The sequence below is a fragment of the Numenius arquata genome, chromosome 6 (genome assembly GCF_964106895.1).
Source record: "Numenius arquata chromosome 6, bNumArq3.hap1.1, whole genome shotgun sequence".
NCBI classification, from domain to species: Eukaryota; Metazoa; Chordata; class Aves; order Charadriiformes; family Scolopacidae; genus Numenius; species Numenius arquata.
This window is the reverse complement of record NC_133581.1, coordinates 42428834-42449400: the sequence shown is the minus strand read 5'-3', so window position 1 is coordinate 42449400 and position 20567 is coordinate 42428834. Positions and strand designations below refer to the sequence as shown.

Sequence of the window (20567 nt, the reverse complement as noted above, 5' to 3'; positions counted from 1 at the left end):
TGTTACTTCCCTGAATCCCTAATAACAAGAATTATATTGTGGGAATCGTACCAGAAACGGAAGCTTATTTGTGATCTTGTAACAGCTGTGCCTAGAATCCATTCCTGAGAGACAAAATAGTCCAGTGGCTCTTCATCACCTGCTGTAATAGTCTTATAGAGGTGCCACTAGAGGGAGATGAGGAAATGCAGTTTATTTTTTATTTCCCCAGGGAGCTCAGCATCTCACATGGCTGAAAGCCGTAACCAGTTATCCCAAGGGGGAGTGGTGAGCTCCATATTTTCCTAATGACACTGTAGATTGGTGCTAAGGCACTGGTTATGCAGCATGTACCACAGGTTGTGCATTAGTTTTCCATTTTGTTATTATCCATGGCAACAAGGAGCTTGTCTGTATATTCTCTTATCCTAAAAAAGGAGTCAACTTAAATGCAGGCACTTAAGAAATTAAGAAGGTTCAATTTCTGTCTGTTTACGGTATCTCTCCTACTTTCTTCTGCTTGTGCCTCCCTCACCTGTTCTTGTTTTGTTCTTTGTGAAGGTGGAGGTGGTGGCTGGCAAGATGAGACTGTACTTCCTCAGACAGGGAAGTCCCTTCTGGAAGGTGGAGAAGGGGGTCAAGCTTGTCCTCAAGCACTAGCCAAGCTCCAGTGGGCCACCTCTGGTGGCTTCGGTGGGGGAGGAGGGGCTTGTACTTCTGGTGGAGGAGGCGGAGGCTACAGAGGTAGGTCTGTTGGAGGAATAGTCATGCAGTCTAACTTTGTACCCTTCAGAGAACCTGCAGTTAAGGGCTAGATCTCTCAGTGCAGAGATACGCTACTGCAGAACGTGATTCACAGATACTTCAAGCTGAACCTGCCCCACTCTCCACCATCTCTCTTTACTTGGGAAATCAAGGTTTTAGAAGTGTTCCTACATGATTTAATATTTGGAAGGTGTGCTGAATCACCCCTTCATTTGCCCCCAGGTTCCATTTCTTTTTCCTGTTTAAAGCAAATACGTTTTTAGCTTGCTGAACTGAGAACCTACATTGGAGTAAGAAGTCACTTCACTAGCCTTGTTACTGGCTTGGCTTGGCTGGGTGAAGTGAGTGCTTATCCATCAAGGAGACTATACATATTAATGTATCCCTGGAAGATTGCAGAGTGACCCCAAGTGATAAGAGCCAGGAACGAATGCAGCCTTTCAAAGGCGTCACATTTTTGCAGCACGCAGCACTGATTGGCTAGCCATACTCTTCCTTCCCCAGGGGGACATGCCTCTGATAATGATGATATCACAGCTGGTGGGCAGGATGGCATCTCTTTTGTGAACCCCATTGGAGAGATCTTCTTGCATCCCCTGGCAGGTACAATATACTACTTCTTATTCCACTTTCTTTTCTTCCTCCTTTTTCCTTCTTCCTCTCTATTTCCTCTTTTCTGCTCTCTCTCCTCCTGTCTTTGCTTTTTGTGGATTTCGTTCAGGCACATTTTAGTCTGCAGGCCAGATCTTTAGCTGTGGTCATTTCTTTAAATACATCCATAGTGCTCTGGGACCCTTTTCCTCTCAATCTCTAAGCCAGGAGAGACACCAGTCATCAAGTTCAACTGCACAACCTTAGTCCCACACATTTCCAGGTCAATTCGCTTCAAGACCTCTCTGTTTGCTTGAGGGACCCAGTCTCTTCTTCCCTCCTGGCCCCTCTAACATATTTCTGACATGTGTCCGCACTGTGTTGGACTATCTGCTCTGTTGGAGAGAAGAGAGAAGTTGTAGGTACCTGCTCTATTTTTTCCTTAGTGGAACAAGATGGAAAAAGCTAAACTAAACCCACCTGTTGTGTCTGGTTCCTTATTCAGCCATGGAGAGTCATGGTGAGGTGGAGGTTCAGATCTATCTTAACTGCAGCCACTGCCACTCAGACAACTGTAAGCGGGACCCTGACACCAACATGCCGGTCTGCCAATGTGAGATGGGGGCTGTGCTAGCCAACGACAATGTCACCTGCACTGGTAAGATGTGGAGTTTTATCCTCACTGGATAACGTGAGGATTCTTTGTATCGTCTCTCCTCCTGGCCTTTTTGAGGGTCAAATCCCCAAGTTACAGCTGGTGGCTCTGGTGTACATAGCGTTATGAGAAATGTCAGTCAAACATATGACTGAAAATTACTGATGTCCTTTCCTTACACACTGAGCTGCATCTCTATCAACATCTCAAAAATTCAGATTTAGATTAGGTAGAAGGTAAAATATCTGTAAAGAGACACAGTGTAAATTTCCTGAATGGGCACAGTGTGTCAGGTATTTAAGCGTAAACACCTCTCCAGTATAACATACCACCTACTGCTGAGTTATTTAAGCCACAAATTACTTCCTTCCACAGCAGTTTCCCACTGTGCCTGTTCAGCCGATGCCTGGTATTCACCGTTATTTCCTGACACAGTCTCTTGCAACTCCAGAGCCTCAAGACTGTAGAGTTTCAACTTGGGAGCAGTGGTGTTACCCATTAATAAAAAGCTGAAGAATGGATAAGCAGTCTGTGTTTTATCAGTTACTTTTCTATCTTCACAATGTTTTAAAAATTATTTCGGTATCTTTTCAACCTCCAGGGCTGTAGAGGGACTTTATATTATTTATAAGATGGTCTGATCACGATCTCTGTATTGTTTTCTGAAATAGGAGCAACCTTGAGAGGGATGCTGTACAGCAGCTTTGATTGTTTTCTGATTAATGCACCTCTATTTTATCTTTTTCCAGTACCCCAGAGTCCTATCCCAGAGGGACACCTTCCTCTCCCACTCCTCCTTGCTGTGGTGGCTGTGATTGTGGTCCTTGGAATGATCCTCACTTGTGGCAGCCTATCTATCAGTAAGAAACACTTACCCTTATCAGCCTTTGGCTTGGCTTTTCCCAGTTAGATTAGACAAAATCCAACCACATGCTTCAACTTTTCATACTTGGAGCCAGAGTGTTGTGGTCTCCCAAATGGATGAGAGGGACAGGGAGAAAGAAGTCATAGGAAGCATCACCACCCCAAACATAATCCCACAAGCATATGTAGAAGCAAAATCCCAAAGGCCAAGAACTGTTCTGTTCTGGTGTTTGCTACTGAGAAGAGAGCTTGGAAAGCTCTCTTAGCAGGCATTTCTTTAGCAGCCACTGCTATATAGGCTGAAGTCACAGTCTGTTAATAGACATATAGTTAATTCAGGGAGATGGTGTCCTTTTCGGGACTCGGTGCAGCAAGGTGTCTTGTGGAGCAGCATTCCCTCAGCCAATGTACAAAGAGCCAGATGAAACCCAAGTTGCTCTCAGGTGATTAGGGCTCTGCAGGAATAAGACTGTTTGTATATCCAGTATTAAATCACTACAGAGCATGGAGAAGAGTGGGATACTGGTAAGCTAAAGATACTTCTACAGCATTTATAATTATGGAGTTGGTTTCTTTCTGTTCTGTGTGGCCAGCATTATGTTTTCTCTGCAAGCATTGATCTTATTTGCGCATTTTTATTTGTCTCCCCACCTCCAGTTTATCACCTTAAGAAGCAGCAGCTGGAAGGAGCCAGAGCGCGACTGCAGAGCCCAGAATATAAACTGAGCAAAATCCGCACATCAGCCATCATGACAGATTACAACCCCAACTACTGCTTTGCAGGGAAGGCCGCCACTCTGAGCGAGCTGAAGGAGATCCCACGGAAGAACATCTCTCTGCTTCGGTAAGGCTTGCAGCAGGGGTTGCTCTCTAGCACAGGACAGGAAAGGCAGCCTGAAGCAAAGGCAGAGGTAGGGTTCACATGCTTGTTTTACTCATCATCAGGTATCCAGGACAAGAAAACGAGGGCCACCTGTCTGACTAACTGGAAAACACCAAGTCCAAGCCACACAGATACATCAGATGTGACAGTTACTATGGTCTCAAAGATATTTTGATTCCATAAAGCTCTCAAGCGGAAGTACAATTTTATGAGTGTCCTGTTCCATGTTCCCACACAAAGCATAGGGTATTTCACCTCGTTGTTTTCATATTACGCTTGCCACCTGGCAGTAACTCCCTTCCAAATCTGTAGCAGTATTTCTTTTTCAGCATTTCTTTTCACAAGGAAATTTCCTGTCATGAGGAAATACAAGCCACGTTGCTCTTTGGCTCCACACCATCCCCAGATGATATTGATCAAAGTTATGTAAACTTTAAAAGGAAAAACTTGCTCATTCTTATGTGCTGTCTTACACCACTTCATGAAGACATTGCTTGCAGCTACCTTACTCTGTTGTTCTCCAGTTCTTTCTTGCCTTGCTATTGCCATTCTTGGTGATAGGGCCCTAGGATTGAGCAGGCTGCTTTATTTGTTCAGAACCATTAAAAATCCAACCTCCTTGTTTTAGTCACAGTGACAGAAAATACTGAGAAGTTATTTTCAGGGGCTCTGAGATGAAAACAAAAATCTGTTGTTGATTCTATCTCTTAGAGCAGGTTCTATTCCTATTCTTGTCCTATTCTAGTCCTATTCTTGGACTGGATGAAGAGAAGAGCTTGACCAGTGCTGGATCCAGGGGTGTAGTAACATCTGTTCTCTCTCTTTTTGCCTTCCAGGGCATTAGGACATGGTGCATTTGGTGAGGTTTACGAGGGAACCGTGGTAGGCATTGCAGGGGATCCCAACCCTCTTCAAGTGGCTATCAAGGTCAGAACCTACAAATTATACAACAATAATTACCCGTCAGAGCCATATTATCTTATTTCTATTCTAGTTGGACATTCACGTTCACCACATGCATAATGACATATGCATGTGTGTGATGCAGGTTTCCACACATTGCTGCATCTGGGAATTATAAAATTTTATTTTTAAGCTGTATGGCACTAGCAGCAGGTTGAATGTAAAGCATCTGTCTTGTTTGCTGCATGCTTAATGGCTGTGAGTTGTGATCTGACTAGGAGGAGAATCTAAAAAGGCTAATCTCATTTGTAAGCCCCGTTCCCGTTGCTCAGGAGAGATAGAATCAGTGCCCTCAGATGGGAAGTTGTGTGAATTAGTCATCTGGAGACTGCATAATATGATTAGCTAAAATAAAAGAACAAATTGTCTTTCAACTTAAATAAATATAGCTCCCTTGAAATCAATACAGAACCATCAGTTCACCCCAGCAGAGAATCTGCCTCAATGGCCTTTCTGCCACAATGATTTTACTAGATGATACTAGATGATCATTAAGGCCCCTTCCAACTCTAACCATTCTATGATTCTATGATTTTTATATATCTGAGTAGCCAAGAAAAAAAGAAACTTAAGGGGAAAAAAAAAAAGCAACAAACAGACATTTTGGGAGCACTGTGGACTAGAAGGGGATTTCTAAATCTTGTATAAAGAAAAGAAAGCCCTGGCAAATATTAGTATGAAGCATTTATGTTGCAGTGAATAGTAAACATTTATAGTAATGCTTCTGTATCGTTACTTCGGCGTTTCAGTGGTTTTGAGTGCTTTCTCCTAAGTTTTTCATATGACATTACCATATTTAAAAAATTGTATTGTTTCTAATTACATTTCCTTTATACTGAGCGTAGTGCTTGTCTACCGTATGTGAAACTTTCAGGTAGTCTCTTTGTATTGCAGCATTAAATATGCTGCTGTGAATATGTATTGTGTTATCATGCTAATTTCCATGTCATCAATGGCAAGAGATAACAGGCTGGTTTTCTATGAAATTACTGCTGTTGTCTCAGGATTTGTCAGTTACTCAGCCCTGAAGTTAGGGGTGCTCATAGCCTGCTTTTGTTCTTTTATAAGCTTGTGACTAAGAGAACCAAATCTACCTCTATGACTTCACCCCAAAACGTAGATTTCATTAATAGAAAGAAGTTCTATTGTTACTCATCCTGTATTTCAAAACCCTTATGAGGAAAAAAAGTGAAAGGATCATGCATTTCGTTATGAACTTCCCTGTGCCACTGAACGAATGTGCACGAAGACCCAGAGCAGACAGCTGCAAGCAGTTGTTATGGCCCAGCCCAGTTTCACAGTCCAAACTGGAGGAAGCACCACAGCACAGAGGCAAACAGAAGTAGATCAGCAACTTGTTCAGTTGTGGTAATCCAGTGAGGATGTCACCAGTTTTGCAAGTCTCAGCAGTGATGGCTACTTGTCAGGCTCCTGTCTGCCCACTGGTTCACCCAGTTGCCTGTAAAGTGGACACCCTGAACATCATCAAAAGGCTGCTTTTCTCACTGGCTAAAAACTGGTAGAGTGTCCACGGGGCCCCAGCTGTGGCCGTGCTCACATTGCTCTATGGTGGAGCATACTGGTCCTGATCTGACTTTGCAGAAGAAGCGGGTGCGGACTGGGGATGAATTAAAAAATATATTTGCAACATACTCCGCAAATTGCTTGTGGGTATTCCACCAATTTAATAGATCATCCGCACTGCCCAGTGTGAAGCAATCACTTATTTGAGATGGCAAAATGCAACCCTGTCTTCTGTAGCCCACACTGCTGATGACAGGAACTGTTTCTGTGCCAGCCTCACCACGCTGAGCAGTGAATGTCCCACCTCTCTGTGTGCAGTTTGGCAGCAGGTACTGCACACAGCTGTGGCCAAACCATCCCGGAATGTTAAAACAGTGGGCACAGTAGCTCCTTCTACTGCTGCCGGCGCTCTCAGTTCATGTTTATCAGTGGCAGATGCTGTCCAAGTCTGCTGCAGGAGAGAAAGCTATACAGCTAGGTGACACATTTAAATCACGTGACTGTATGTGTTACGTGACATGGAAGCATGTGTTGCAATGTGGACACATAGAAAACAGAGAATAAATTAACCCCTGTTGTTTTAAAGTGCTTACCAGATCTGTAATTTCCCAACTAATGCCTTTTTTGATGTGTACCTGAAGCTATTTTGCTCCAGAATGCTGCATATAGTTAAATGCACATAAAAAATTTCCAAGTAGGTCACCAGTTTCGTGTTCTAACTTTAACTACCAAATAGGTCACGTACAGTCCAATAAATTGACCACTGAGAAGATGAGCCCCTCCTCATAGGTTCCTGAAGTGATTGAACGTTACATGCTTGTTCTTTTTTTTTTTTTTTTTCTCCCCCTTTTTCCTTTGGTGGTCACCTAAATGTTCTCAGTTCTTTGGTAGGATGGTCCTCTCTGTCTTTATCTCTCAACAGACCCTGCCAGAAGTCTGCTCTGAGCAGGATGAGATGGATTTCCTGATGGAAGCATTGATTATCAGGTATAGTTTAAGGTTTTTACACTGATGGTGGGCAGGGGGAAAAGGAGTAACGCAGGTAATAAGAATTGTTAATTCACTTGCTTGGGTTCAGAAAAGAAATCCAGCCTTATTTTTCACCAGCTGGTGTTTTAGTAGCATATGAGTTACTGGCTTCAGGTACTTATTCATCTCAAACAAAGTAACTGAGGATCTTCTGTTGCACATCTGTTGTGGTTTAATGCCAGTAGGCAGCTGAGCCCCGCACAGCAGTGGGATGGGGAAGAGAACTGGAAGGGCAAGATTAAGAGAACTCGTGGGTTAAAACAAAGACAGTGTAATCAGCTCAAGCAAAGCACTGTAAAGAATTCGTTCACTGCTTCCCATCAGCAGGAAGGTGCTTAGCCGTTTCCAGGAAAGCAGGGTTCCATCATATGTAATAGTTACTTAGGAAGACAAATACCAAACTCCAATTACTTCCCCCTTCCTCCTCCTTCCCTCAGATTTTATTGCTGAGCACGATGTCATAGTAAGGGACATCCCAGCCGTGTCCCCTCCTAATTTCTTGTGCACCCCCAGCCTACTCCCTGGCAAGGTGCTAAAATATCAATGTGTTATCAACACTGTTTTGATCGCACATCCAAAACGTAGCACCATATGAACTACTGTGAAGAAAATTAACTCTGTCCCACCCAAAACCAGTACAACATCTCAACAAAAAATTCTGCTGGTTGGTGCTGCTGGTCACGTTCAGAGGACTAAAAAGGTGCAACATTTTTGTATCTGCATTTGAAATGTTTTCCTTTTCAAAGAATCCCATTGGCCTTTTACTAAGTATAAATCATGTTCCGAAGCCCTTGCTAAAACAAATTTTCAGTGATGAAATGGAAAGCAATAGGAAAGCTGAAGATTAGAGCCACCTCTAGAGGCAGAAGGTCAGCCTCTTCAAGACCAGCACCAAGGTGGTACAACACAAGCTTTGTGCCAGGGAGGTAAGTTTTTAGGCTTGGATGCAAGGGCTTAAATGTATTATCTCTTGCAAATAAAAGTAAGAGTTTTTATAAGAGCGGGTTTGGTAGCTGAAGAAGGAGAAAGTGTGAAAAGCTTTTCCCGTGGCAGTTTCGGGCAGTAGCTACACGCACATGCAGCGTTTTTGCTTTTACCCTCTGCAGAACTGTTTGCCATAAGTAAGTGCTTTTTGCAGTGAAGGTCCTGGGCTTTTACCCTTTCTTTGCACAAAAACAGCTATGAGACACTCTGAAAGCTCTGCAGGGATAAGAGAGTGAATATGACTCTGCATGTGTAGCTTGCACAGGTGGAACACAGCCCTTCTCCCAGTGTGGACTCTTCTCTTAGATGTGTTCTGGCTTTTGATGTCTTTGCAAACTTGACAGAACCTTTATAAGGTCTCATCGGCATGACCTTCTGACATTGAACTACAAGCTATATAAAACCTGCCTGGAAAAGATAAGAGAGTCATTCTTCTTACCACCTGTACTTTAAGTATTCCAGTCTTGGAATTTACTTCCTTAACCCAAATCCTTAAGCTTAAAACAACAGTATAGTCAAGGGGGACTTTAAAATAATAGTATAGTCAGGATTGATTGTAAGTGATCAGAATTTGTGCATTTTTAATTTTGTGCAACATAAAGTTCCTCTTCTAATTGTCTGGCCCAGCTCATACCTAGAGGCTGGTTTTCTCTTAAAGCATGAATCTTGTGACATAGTGCCACTTCCTAAAGCCTGCAAGAACTTTGGCAGCTGAACAGGAGGTAACGCTGATGTATGTTTTTTTAAAGAGCAGTTTCAATTGATTACAGAGTGATTTGATTCATTTAGTAGCACATGACTCCTCCTCTTCCCCAAATTCCTCTCCATTTTTAGTTTCTGTGTTATCCCAGTAATCACTATCCAAGGGAACATGCTGCTTTCTAATGACTGGGTCCTACTGAGCTTCTTGACAGTCTCGGCTTTCTTTTCTAAGAGGCATCGCATAAGCAGCTGCTGCAGTAGGTATTAGCCGAGCCTCTCTTTGGCAGACTAGATGTTGAATGGAGTCCACCAGACCACAGTATATTTAAAATAACCAATGCTGGCTTAAAATCCCCACCGGTCAGGATTTTTTTTTCACAACTGCCAATAATATTTGCATATTTGAAGTGCTTATCTTTTCACGGTAATGCAAGGCATAACCCTGATCTCGGGGCTGTCGTAATCAGAAAGGCATTTTGATATGGCTGAAGTAGCAATTCGTTTGGTACCTTGCACTGCACCAGGATTTGCTTCAATCCAGGTTGTCAAAGCTCGAGGCACAGTGAGTGTGATGGACGTTGGCCAGGTACTAATGCTGCCTTTCTCTTCCATGTTGCTGTGATCTTGGCTTTCAGCAAGTTCAATCACCAAAACATCGTGCAGTGCGTCGGTGTCAGCCTACAGACGCTGCCTCGCTTCATTCTGCTTGAGCTCATGGCTGGAGGAGATATGAAGAGCTTTCTTCGGCAGAATCGACCCAGGGTGGTGAGAAAACTTCCTGATTGATTTTAGTGTGACTGGTTTTACTATTTTTTGTGAACTGGGTAAAGGCACTGAAGCCAAGCAGGGCTGGGTAGGTGTCCCAGCTCCTACAAACTTCTGGATACATACGTCTGTTTGCCTGACATACGCAGATGTCAGTGAGAGGAAATGAAAGCAATGACAGAACTCCCACCTATTGGTAACTGAGGAGAAAGGAGTAAAATTCTGTCCTACTATTCCAGAGTTCACTGTCAACTGGACTACAAATTAAGGGGCTTGCTTTCCTCAATGTCTGGCTTGTTTTCGTGCACTGCGATGGTGTGTGAGGAAGTTATAACACTGATACGCAGTAATGGGAATTTGTAGCACTAGTTCCTCGGCAGGTGCATCAGCCTCATATGGAGATATTTTTCACAATTATTATTGTGATATTTTTTATCACAATTTGCATGAAGTTCAACCAAGCCAAGTGCAGGGTCCTGCACCTGGGACGTGGCAACCCCAGGCACAAATACAAGTTGGGTGGAGAATGGCTGGAGAGCAGCCCCGAGGAGAAGGACTTGGGAGTGCTTATGGATGAGAAGCTCAACATGAGCAGGCAGTGTGCACTGGCAGCCCAGAGAGCCAACCGTGTCCTGGGCTGCATCAGTGTGGCCAGCAGGTCTCGCGAGGTGATTCTGCCCCTCTACTCTGCGCTCGTGAGACCCCTCCTGGAGTACTGTGTCCAGCTTTGGAGTCCTCAACACAGGAAGGACATGGACCTGTTGGAACGGGTCCAGCGGAGGGCCACGAGGATGATCAGAGGGATGGAGCACCTCTCCTATGAAGACAGACTGAGAGAGCTGGGGTTGTTCAGCCTGGAGAAGAGAAGGCTCCGGGGAGACCTTATAACAGCCTATCAATACCTGAAGGGAGCCTACAGAAGAGCTGAAGAGGGACTCTTTGTCAGGAAGAGTGGTGACAGGACAAGGGGCAATGGTTTTAAAGTGGAAGAGAAGAGATTTAGATTAGATATAAGGAAGAAATTCTTTACAGTGAGGGTGGTGAGGCACTGGAACAGGTTGCCCAGGGAAGTTGTGGATGCCCCATCCCTGGAAGTGTTCAAGGCCAGGCTGGATGGGGCTTTAAGCAACCTGCTCTAGTGAGAGGTGTCCCTGCCCATGGCAGGGGGGTTGGAACTAGATGATCTTTAAGGTCCTTTCCAACTCTAGCCATTCTATGATTCTATGATTCTATATACAGATTTATCCTAGTTGAAGAGCTGATCCTGCATGTAGCACTGTGACAGGGTTTTAAACCAATGCAAATGAAATTATCAAGTCAAATTCTGTTGGTTTACAACAACCCACCTTTATAAAAAGCTGTCATCAGGGGTTTTTGCAAATTGTCTCCGATTCTGATTGATGCCAACCAAGTACAGGGAATATTTGGAATTAATTAGTTTCAGTGTTCTTATAATGAATAGCCCATTCCAGATACTTGTTCTTGCTTCTTAACAGTGTCATCCTTGGCACCTCTGTTAAAAAAAGTGTATATATATATCTGCTTGAGTGGAGAGTTAAAAAAAAAAAAAAAAGAAAAGAAGAGTTAGGCCTGATTCTACATTATTGGTTGTTGTATTGAGGTGCTGCTGGCTGCTTACAGGGGCAGGAAGAGGCTGACTGGTGCCTCATGTACTCCTACACCACATGGTGTGGTTGCACAGCTTCTCCTCCACACAGACATATACCCCAAATAGTTATGATAATATAGCTTTGTGTGTGTATACTCCTATGGTATTAACATGTTGCTAAAAGATCCAACTTTAATCTCTTCCTTGTACAGTAGTAAATATACTAATTAAATGCACTTAAAGTGGTATAACAGCACCCAGATGGAGGAGTTGGTATATTTTTGGCATTTATAGTGAAAGTGGTACAATTTCTGTGAGTAGATAAAGTCTGTGGGCAGCAGAGAATAATAAGTACTCCTATTTGAATATTATGTATAGCTGTAATGAACAATTATTTTTCAAATCTCATGTGAAAACAAACCTGCTGCTATGTTAGCTGGATGCTAGCAGATAGCAAATACAATAGTTGAAGTCCCCTTAGTACTCAAAAAAATGTCCCCATCCAGCTTTTCTGAACACAGAACTAGCCCCATCATTAATGTATTTCATGACAAGGAACATGCGTGCCCATCACAGTCTTCTGACAGGGGGACCCCAGAGCAAGGGTAAGGTCTGGAAATCTGTGGTTCTGTTTCTCCTCCTTGCTCTTCGTTTCCTCTCCAGAAATGCCTATTTTATAACTGTAATAATTCTCCCTGTCAGATGTCCAAGAGCTCTGTACAACAATTTGCCTAGCCAATAAAAATAGTGCTCAATGGCTTGTAGTGTATGTTATGTGGTTTGAGCATGAGAAATTACAGTGATAACAGCATCCAGAAATAAAAGCAGCCTTAAAAAGAACAATTTATTTGATATCTCTTGGGCTTTTGATCAGCTGTGGTGTAGTAATTTCTCCCCACCCTTTCTGAGAGCACTACAGAAGCTCCTGGAGAAACACCAAGGAAATTTTCCTATGGGGAAATAAATTATGGGATGAGTATAAGCAGGGCTCCTGGAGAAAGATTTCTTTATTGTTCTTAGTTAGGGAAGTGCAGATGGTGAAGGGCTAGTACCAGTCCCGGAGTCCTGTGGTAAAGCCATCCCTTTTTTGCATACTGCTCCTGAGGGTAATCTCTGTCCTTCCACAAGAACGGATAAATTGATGAATGCTGACTGCTGGTGCAGAAATGTGCACTCGTGCATCTTTGCTCTCTCTCTGAGTTCATATGCTAATTTCTGTTGATAATTTATTAACTCACTCTTTAAAAAGTGGGTGGGTTTTTTTCTCTCCCATCTCACCTTTTAGACCTGCTTGCATTTTGATTTCACAAAGACCAACACCAGCAGGGAACAGTTCTCTCCCACCCCCTTTACTAGGCTTTCCAGGCCAGGCCATAAATCTCTCGCCAACTTACACTCGTGCACCGTGCTCAGAACTGAAATCTTCTGAAAGTTTTTTGGCTTAAATAAGAGTTTACTAATTTTTTAACTCTTTACTTTGATCTGCTTATGTTCCTCTCTGCTCCTGACTGAATTAACCCTTCCCCCAACCTGTATGTATGTCTCTCTCTTTCCCAATCCCCTGCCTGAACTCTACTCTTCTGCTCCGCTACTCCCCCCTTACCATTTTCTTTGTCTCCTTTGCCAGAATCAGCCATCCACGCTAACAATGCAGGACCTGCTGAACATAGCTAGGGATATTGCCTGCGGCTGTAAATATCTGGAAGAGAATCATTTCATCCACAGGTGAGGAGAAACTGTCCCTTCTGATGTATCTCAAGGTGCGTGAAGCTCACACAGTTTCTAATTGCAGAGCATTAGACAGAACTAATCTCCAAGAAAGAGATAGAGATTTCCTCTAGCAATACAGGCCTGTGCTTAGATGGCTGGGCTGGTCTCACTGGTTTTTAGTAGGAGTTAGGCTCCGGACCGCTCTTTGCACTGCTGGGGAGAAAGGACTTTTCTGTTCCCAGTGAATACTTTCAAGTGTTAATTTCCAGGTGCCTAGAATGTAGGCAGATTTGAAATTAGCCCTGTAGTCCACTAGATGGTAGTGTCACTCTGTATCAGCTTGTAAGACAATAAGGTCTCTTGTCTCTCTTTTCTGATCTCCTTATCTTGACTTAATGTTTTCCCTGTCCCGCCAGCACAGGACAGCCCATCATTTTTGAGTCATTGACTGCAGAAGCGTAGAACAGGGATAACAGGAGGTAAAAACAGGATACTAGGAGATAAAAACACAGCTCTAAGGCTTCCTTCCCAGCTCAGCGGCTGACCTGCTGTGCGGTCTTGGGGAGCCCGTATTTGTCTGTTCAAACCTCTGTTTCCTCTTTTGTAGAGCGAAAAAAATGTTGATATGGCAGCCTTCAAATAAGAATAAAATATTATAGAAGAGGTAAAGGTTATTATAGGTAGCCTTTTAAAATTCCCAGTTGGATATTGGACTCCTTTGCTTCTGATTAAGAGTTGTTCCAGCTCATAATGTTCTCAGGCATAGTGTGCAACTGAATTCCTTCCCAAGTATGAACTCCATGCTGGGTTCAGCCCTTTTGCGTAAAGCAAAGGAGAGGCCTGCACACAAGGAGGGTCACACAGGCTCTGACTACACTGATGAGCAGCCTGGAGTTAGGCAAGCAGACAACTGAGTCACCCACATGCAGAAGCATGTGTGTGTTCACATGATATTGCACAGAGCAAAGAGGCAGAGCTAGGCAAGAGTGGGTAGAGACTGGAAAAACTGAGGGAAAGAGGTGGCAAGCAGCAAATGGGGCAAAAAGCCACGAGACTGAGATATGGGATGTGTTACAGCTTTATGATTAGAGCATCTGAGATAGTTTTCAGTCTCCTTTAAACTGAAACAATAAATAAGTTCCTTTGAAAAAAGGATTAGAGATTTCTGTCATTAAAAAAGAGCACTAAGGGCATGCAACAAGTTTTGGCTCTTGTATCTCTTAATAAGAACATGAAAGGATCAGTATTCTAATTGGAAAGTTCAGAGTTAATTGCTACAGCATTATTTTTTAAAAAATCCTTACTGAAATAGTAATATCCTTCATCAACCTCCACCTACCCTGATCTATTGAATTTACAGTAAGAGACAATTTTTGCTTGTGCTGCAAGAAGTCCGATAGGAACTCAAGAGAAACACACAAGTGTTTTATAAAACCAATTTTCATTTCTCCTGTCAGGTAGATGTTCCCTGGTTTTCTTATCACGTGTCACTGAGCCCAGCACTCATCACATAAAACTTCTAGCAGTTATGCCAACAAAAGCACAGGTCAGCTGGTATTGCTTAAGACCAATCTCCATTTCAGGAGAGAAATGGAAGAAACTAGTGCTCGAGTCTTGACAGCAGCACATCAGTTTTAAAAAAAACCTCTCACGGTCAGTTTTTGCACCGTTGTATCTCTAACATAAGCAACCTGGGAAGGGACTCGTTTTGTTTTAGCCAACAATTCAGGAAATCAGAAGGAATTTTGTTCAGGTTCTGTATTAGTATTTGTTAGTGATGTCAGCATTACTTAGAGCGGGTCAGGAAGGGAAGAAGGTTATCACTACAGATAACAGGTATGCTAAGGGGGAAAGGTAGTGTAGCGGGGTTGTGGGGGTGTCACTAAGGGCAGATCTTGTCGTCTAGGAGTCACAGCTGATGATGGAAGAGAAAGCTGAGCTTGACTTCCAAATCCTGAAGGTTTTTTTGAAGGCTGGCAGTGGGAAGAAACATATGAGTTGTTCAAGGAGCTCATTTTTCTTGGCAGTCAACAGGACCCCCACAGTGCTATGATTTTTAATGAGTTCCTTTTCAGAATGCGTATTTAAAACGAACACAAATGCTTCAGTCTCGGCCACGCAGTCGTCACTGCCATTTGTCACAAGCTAAACCTGCACCCAGCAAATGGCTGCTCCCATATGTAGCTTTGCTTAGTTCCACGGGAGATACCCAGAAGCAACAGAGCAACAGTTTACCAAATCTGGTCCAACATTGACTTTGCATGCAGTTCACTAAGACTACCCGATAGCATCACATCTCTAACTGCTGGAGACACTGCTGAGATGCTACTCTTTAAAAAAAAAAATGAGCAAGAAAGAAATCTGTCATAACGTGGCTGAAGAAAAAAGAGGTTGGTTCTGTCCCTGGTCTGATACTGACCCTGTTTCCTGCCTTAGTGAAAGGAGATGGGAGTGGGGAATGCTTGGAAAGCACTGGGTGGAAAATGTAATGTACAAGCAATTTAAGAATAGTGGTTAATAAAAAATGATAATGTAGCTGGTATTATTTCTTATTTATAATAACGCTTTCCTCATTTGTGTAAAGATGACTCAACTAAGACTTGCAGGTCTGATTCTAATATTCTTTCTCTATTCCTTTAGCTACTTAAGAGTTTAGAACTAGATCAAATAATTTATTTATATTTTAAAGAGATATAGCTGCAAGGAATTGCCTTTTGACCTGCACCGGAGCAGGACGAATAGCCAAGATCGGTGACTTTGGGATGGCCAGGGATATTTACAGGTAAGTGAAAGGCCACTTCAGTCCTGTGAATAACTCGGTAATCTGTATCATTTTGACCGGTTTGAACCGTCTCATGGAATCTGAAGCAGCGTCTGAATTTGATTACCAGTTAACTAACTGGAGTTAACAGACTGTAAATTAACACATCAATGGCTACTAGCCAGTACACTTCAACTGTGTTTATTCCAGACTGGGCTCCAGGGAACACTGCAAACACATGTGGACACTAAACCAAGCATTGGCAAATTTATTAGCTAGTTAATCATAAATAATCTTAAATTTAAAAAGACAAAACACCGCACGACCAAAAAATAACCATAATTCTTAGTTTATGATGCCAAGAAGACTTGCTGCATCAGCACCCTGTGCAAAGCATTGGCAAACTTGATGTCTTCGGCTGTGACCTACAACACCCTCAGTTTCCATCCCAGTTGCAAAAAAGGTATAAAATACTGCTTCAGTGCACTATTTGAGTTGATGACTTTTCTTTTTTTCTCACTTGTCCCCCATTGCCGCACGCAATCCCCAGCTGCTGTTGCTGTGGTGATAAGATCTTTTATATATCTGAGTCCTTTCAGACTGTGTGACATTTTCCATGCATTTTATCTTTCCCAGAGCAAGTTACTACCGCAAGGGAGGAAGAGCCATGCTTCCTGTCAAGTGGATGCCACCAGAAGCTTTTCTAGAGGGCATTTTCACCTCCAAGACTGATACCTGGTAACAAATGTATTATAATCACTTCTGCTACTCAGTGATAAGGGTCAAGAAATGTACTGCTCAAGAAAAAAAGTCTGCTCAGCAGGAACCATATAAAACGTCAGAATTTCCCACAAAAGTATTAGAAGTCTTCCCTCTGCATTCAATAGAAGCACGACTAAGGAATTCTGAATAAGACTTTAAAAATCTAATGTAAATGGAGGTACTAAAAATTTGCTATACATAGAGTATCGTATAAAGGCAAGTGAAAAGAGAAAGCGGTCTGGATTCCTAAGAAGTTTCAGTTAAAAATCCAGACAAATACCATCAGGCACTTCCCGCACCCCTCAGTACCTGCCACTTAGTTTGTGTCAGTGACAAGGCCTGCTTATATATCTTGTAAATTACTCTCTCTGTACCACCCAGGATTATTCTTTTGTACAATTTTTTTTTTCTGTTGTATATAAAATGACAGCAAATTTAATCAGATGTCCTTGCTGGTTGCTGAGGAAAACATATTTATATATTGATTCCTCATGCAACTTGATCTTTGTTTAAAATAAGCACCCCCTCAACAGTAGCACATTCATGCACAGGTGCTGGGCAACGGAAGTTTTCCAGTCGCTTAAGAACGCCGCTCTCCCTGTGCAGTAGATGCTTCACTATATTGTACCGAGACATTCCCTTAAATGCCACACTGACCCAGTTTCCTGAAGTTGTTAGTGATGCCGGAAGACAAGGGATTGCTTATCAGCGCCTAACTGTGAGCAGCCGGTTCCTGTAATGGGCTATTATAAGTAACATGCATGTGCTGGAAATTTCTTCCACCTTTGCAGCAAATAGTGGCTCTTAAAGTTCTGACCCTGCTGAAGTCCTGGTAGAACCCTCTTGACTCCCCTGGGTCTAAGCCATACATTATTTTCAGTGGCACCGCCTGACTGGCCCATGGATGTAAAAAAGGGGAACAACCATAACATGACAAAAAATACATGCTGCTGCCTTTCAGTCTGACTGGATGTCTCTTGATTTTATTCTTGAGCATTCTGTTCCCAAACATCTTGAGCGTTCCCAAGTAAGGTAGGAATCTCCATGCCAGGTCTAACAGTTCTTTTCAGTTAAACCAGTTAGCAACGGGTGCTCTGGCGTTTCCTGCTCTAGAAGTAACGAATGCAGCAGGAAGAACAACTTCAGAGTTAGTCAAATATTTTGAACCTCTGCAAAGCTACTTTCAGAGCTTGAGCAAAGGTCTTAATAGATTGGGGTTTTATATCAAAGTTGACTCATAATCACACTAATCGCCCATTAGTGTGGTTGGCCTACAGCTTCGAAAGGGTGCTGCTGTGGTGTTACCTGCACAGCTTTGTGCCAGGTTTGTGGAGAACAAATGAAACCTAATTGGTATTGTTGGCTGGTTTCTGACACAGGTCCTTTGGTGTGCTGCTTTGGGAGATTTTCTCTCTAGGCTACATGCCCTACCCTTGCAAAACCAATCAAGAAGTGCTGGAATTCGTCACCAGTGGAGGAAGAATGGATCCACCAAAAAACTGTCCAGGGCCAGTGTAAGTATTTCCTTACTCCCACAAGCCAGGAGATAGTGGCTATCAAACAAGTTAGACGTAGTCAGGGAATGGTGATTGCCTTCAGTGTCAGGCGGGTGTTAGTGGATGTCTCTTGAGCCACTGCCTCTTGAATGCAGCTTCGACCACTATGGGCTTTGCTTTAAGTAGTGATTCCCTAATGGCTCAGGATCCAAGGACACAGAAATGACATATCCACTTTTGTTCTCCTCCTTTGGTCCAGCTACTGAGTCTAGTTCCTATGGACCCATGATCACTTAGTACTGGAACACATTTTACATCATTGTCTTTCTTGATCGATACTTTTTTTTGTATTTTTTTTTTTACTTATTTTAAGGTACCGGATCATGACACAGTGCTGGCAGCACAGCCCAGAGTATCGGCCAAACTTCTCTACCATCCTGGAAAGAATCAAATATTGCACACAGGTATTGGTTGTTGGTATCCAGGTGGATGATAATCCATGGAATGCCATCTGCCAAAAGGCACTAAGCCTTAGTGCCCAAAACAAGTGAAGAGTCCTGACAGACCGATCTAATTACTTTCCCGATGGCAGTAGTGCTGTTGGCTCAACCGCTCTTTTCATTTGGGTTTTCTGCTATCTGTCCTCGCTCTCCCATCTTCAGCACAACCAAAATGAGACTATGCTGTTCCTGTGCAGGTGGATGCTTTCAGCTCTCATCCGGTTCAGTAGCAAAATGTCTCTCACACCTTCATTTTGTGATGGAAAGGTATTTAGAAGCTCTTTCTAAGTCCATCTTCTGACCTTGCCTAATGTTGCTCGCAAGCCACAGCTGAGTAAGAATGGAGTGGGGAGGGTATGAGATGGCACAGTGAGTTCACCATCTGGTCACATTTTACAGCTACAGGCCTGGATCCAGCCTCCCGAGGGAGATATTTCTTACTAGTGACCCCCAGCTTAGCCACTGCTTTCAATAAAGCACAGCCTCTGCTCAAAGGAAGCACATAAATGAGAGAGCGTTTTTGCAAGTCCTAACAGTATGCGACATCCAGGTGGCACATAGCACCTTGCACAACGTGCAGGAATGTTTCCAAAACCTGATGTCAGACTCTGCCAAAAGCTTTTTCACTTTCACAGCTATTTCTTTTAAAATGCAGGTGTGACAGTAACCCTGGAAGTGCTCAGGGTGTGACAGATTCTTGTCTCCCTTTTCAGGACCCTGATGTGATCAACACGGAGCTGCCCATGGAGTGTGGCCCCACACCAGAGGATGAAGGGAGTACCGTCATGCGCCCAAACCTTTCCAGTGGGGTAGTGCCCCTGTTGGTAAGCCCTTCTCTCACACCTCAGACGACACCTAAAACACTGGACTCGCACCATGCCAGGCACAAACTTGTACAATGTCCGCAAGAGCTACTGGTGGAGAACCTGAGCAACCGGACTGCTCGAGGGCCCAGCCTGCCGTGCCTCAGCGACTTCAGCAGCGGGTCCTGGTTCCAGCAGAGCTCAAACCAGAAGCTGGAGCTCAGCAATCCACCAACCCACAGACTTAAAAACAAAACGAAAAATCTTTGGAACCCAACCTATGGATCGTGGGTGCTAGAGAACATCTGTCACTTCAGCCCCAGCTCCAAGCTCAAAGCAACTCCAGAGCGAGAAGATTCGGGCTTTGATGGGAATTGCAGTTCTTCTCCTAGCTCTCGGGCATCTCCAGCGTCTCCAAGTCGAAGCAACTGCCCTCACCTGGATATCGGTGGGATTGAACTGGTGAAACTCCAGACTTTCCCCTGCGGCAATGTAAATTATGCTTATGATGACCTCTGCTATAGCACTGACCACCAGCCATCAGCTTTGGCCGAGGTCAGAGCAGCTGTGCTAAGGAGCTCCAGTCTGCATAAAGATGAAAAGCCATTTCATAAAACAGAGAAAACATCAAGAGAGAGAGACTCTGGTCTGTCTTTGTCAGATGACCTAAGTGTTACTCCAGTATAACAGAAAAGGCTCTTCCAAAGATCAGGGAATGTGTGTGTCTAGAAGGACTGCTTCGTATTTCACTTATTTCCTTCATTTAAGTTCCTCCAGATGGGTGATATTTCAACATCAGCAATGTTCCGTTTCCTCCTTCTACCTGCCGGATCCCCACATCATTAAAGACAGTTGCGTTTCTATCTTTGTCCATCAAGTGTGTTCCACTGAACCAGCTCAGCGGTGGAGAAGAAATGGCATTGCTGCTCTGATTCAGAATACAATCCTACTTAGTGAAAGGACTCCTCCTCAATCTGCTCAGGTGAAAAGAAATGGACCTGCCATCCAACCGCAGCATTTGGGTGGAAATAATGACCAACACAGGTTGCGCTTCTTTCTGACCGAAGAAACCAAAAATGCGTGCTGTGGCAGCAGCAACCAACTTGCAAAGGCTGCTATATTCCAGAGAGCTTTTTACAGTCCTGCTGACTTACTAATGATACTCGATGGCTGTAAGGGCAGTAAATAAATAGCAGCCACATTTGCATCTGTTTTATTAGCA

At 43.4% G+C, this 20567-nt stretch overlaps 1 protein-coding gene across 1 annotated transcript in view; it reads left to right on the top strand.

The window, feature by feature from the left end:
* The window catches only part of LTK (leukocyte receptor tyrosine kinase), a 61779-nt gene extending 41747 nt beyond the window's left edge, over nt 1-20032 (top strand). Inside the window, 15 exon segments of the mRNA XM_074148833.1 lie at nt 140-177; nt 490-723; nt 1249-1347; nt 1841-1993; nt 2740-2850; nt 3512-3698; nt 4574-4664; nt 7147-7211; nt 9575-9704; nt 12941-13038; nt 15713-15805; nt 16421-16522; nt 17926-18060; nt 18416-18506; nt 19256-20032. Of these exon segments, the coding sequence (XP_074004934.1) occupies nt 140-177; nt 490-723; nt 1249-1347; nt 1841-1993; nt 2740-2850; nt 3512-3698; nt 4574-4664; nt 7147-7211; nt 9575-9704; nt 12941-13038; nt 15713-15805; nt 16421-16522; nt 17926-18060; nt 18416-18506; nt 19256-20032 (2404 nt within the window).
* The last annotated feature ends 535 nt before the right edge of the window (nt 20033-20567 follow it).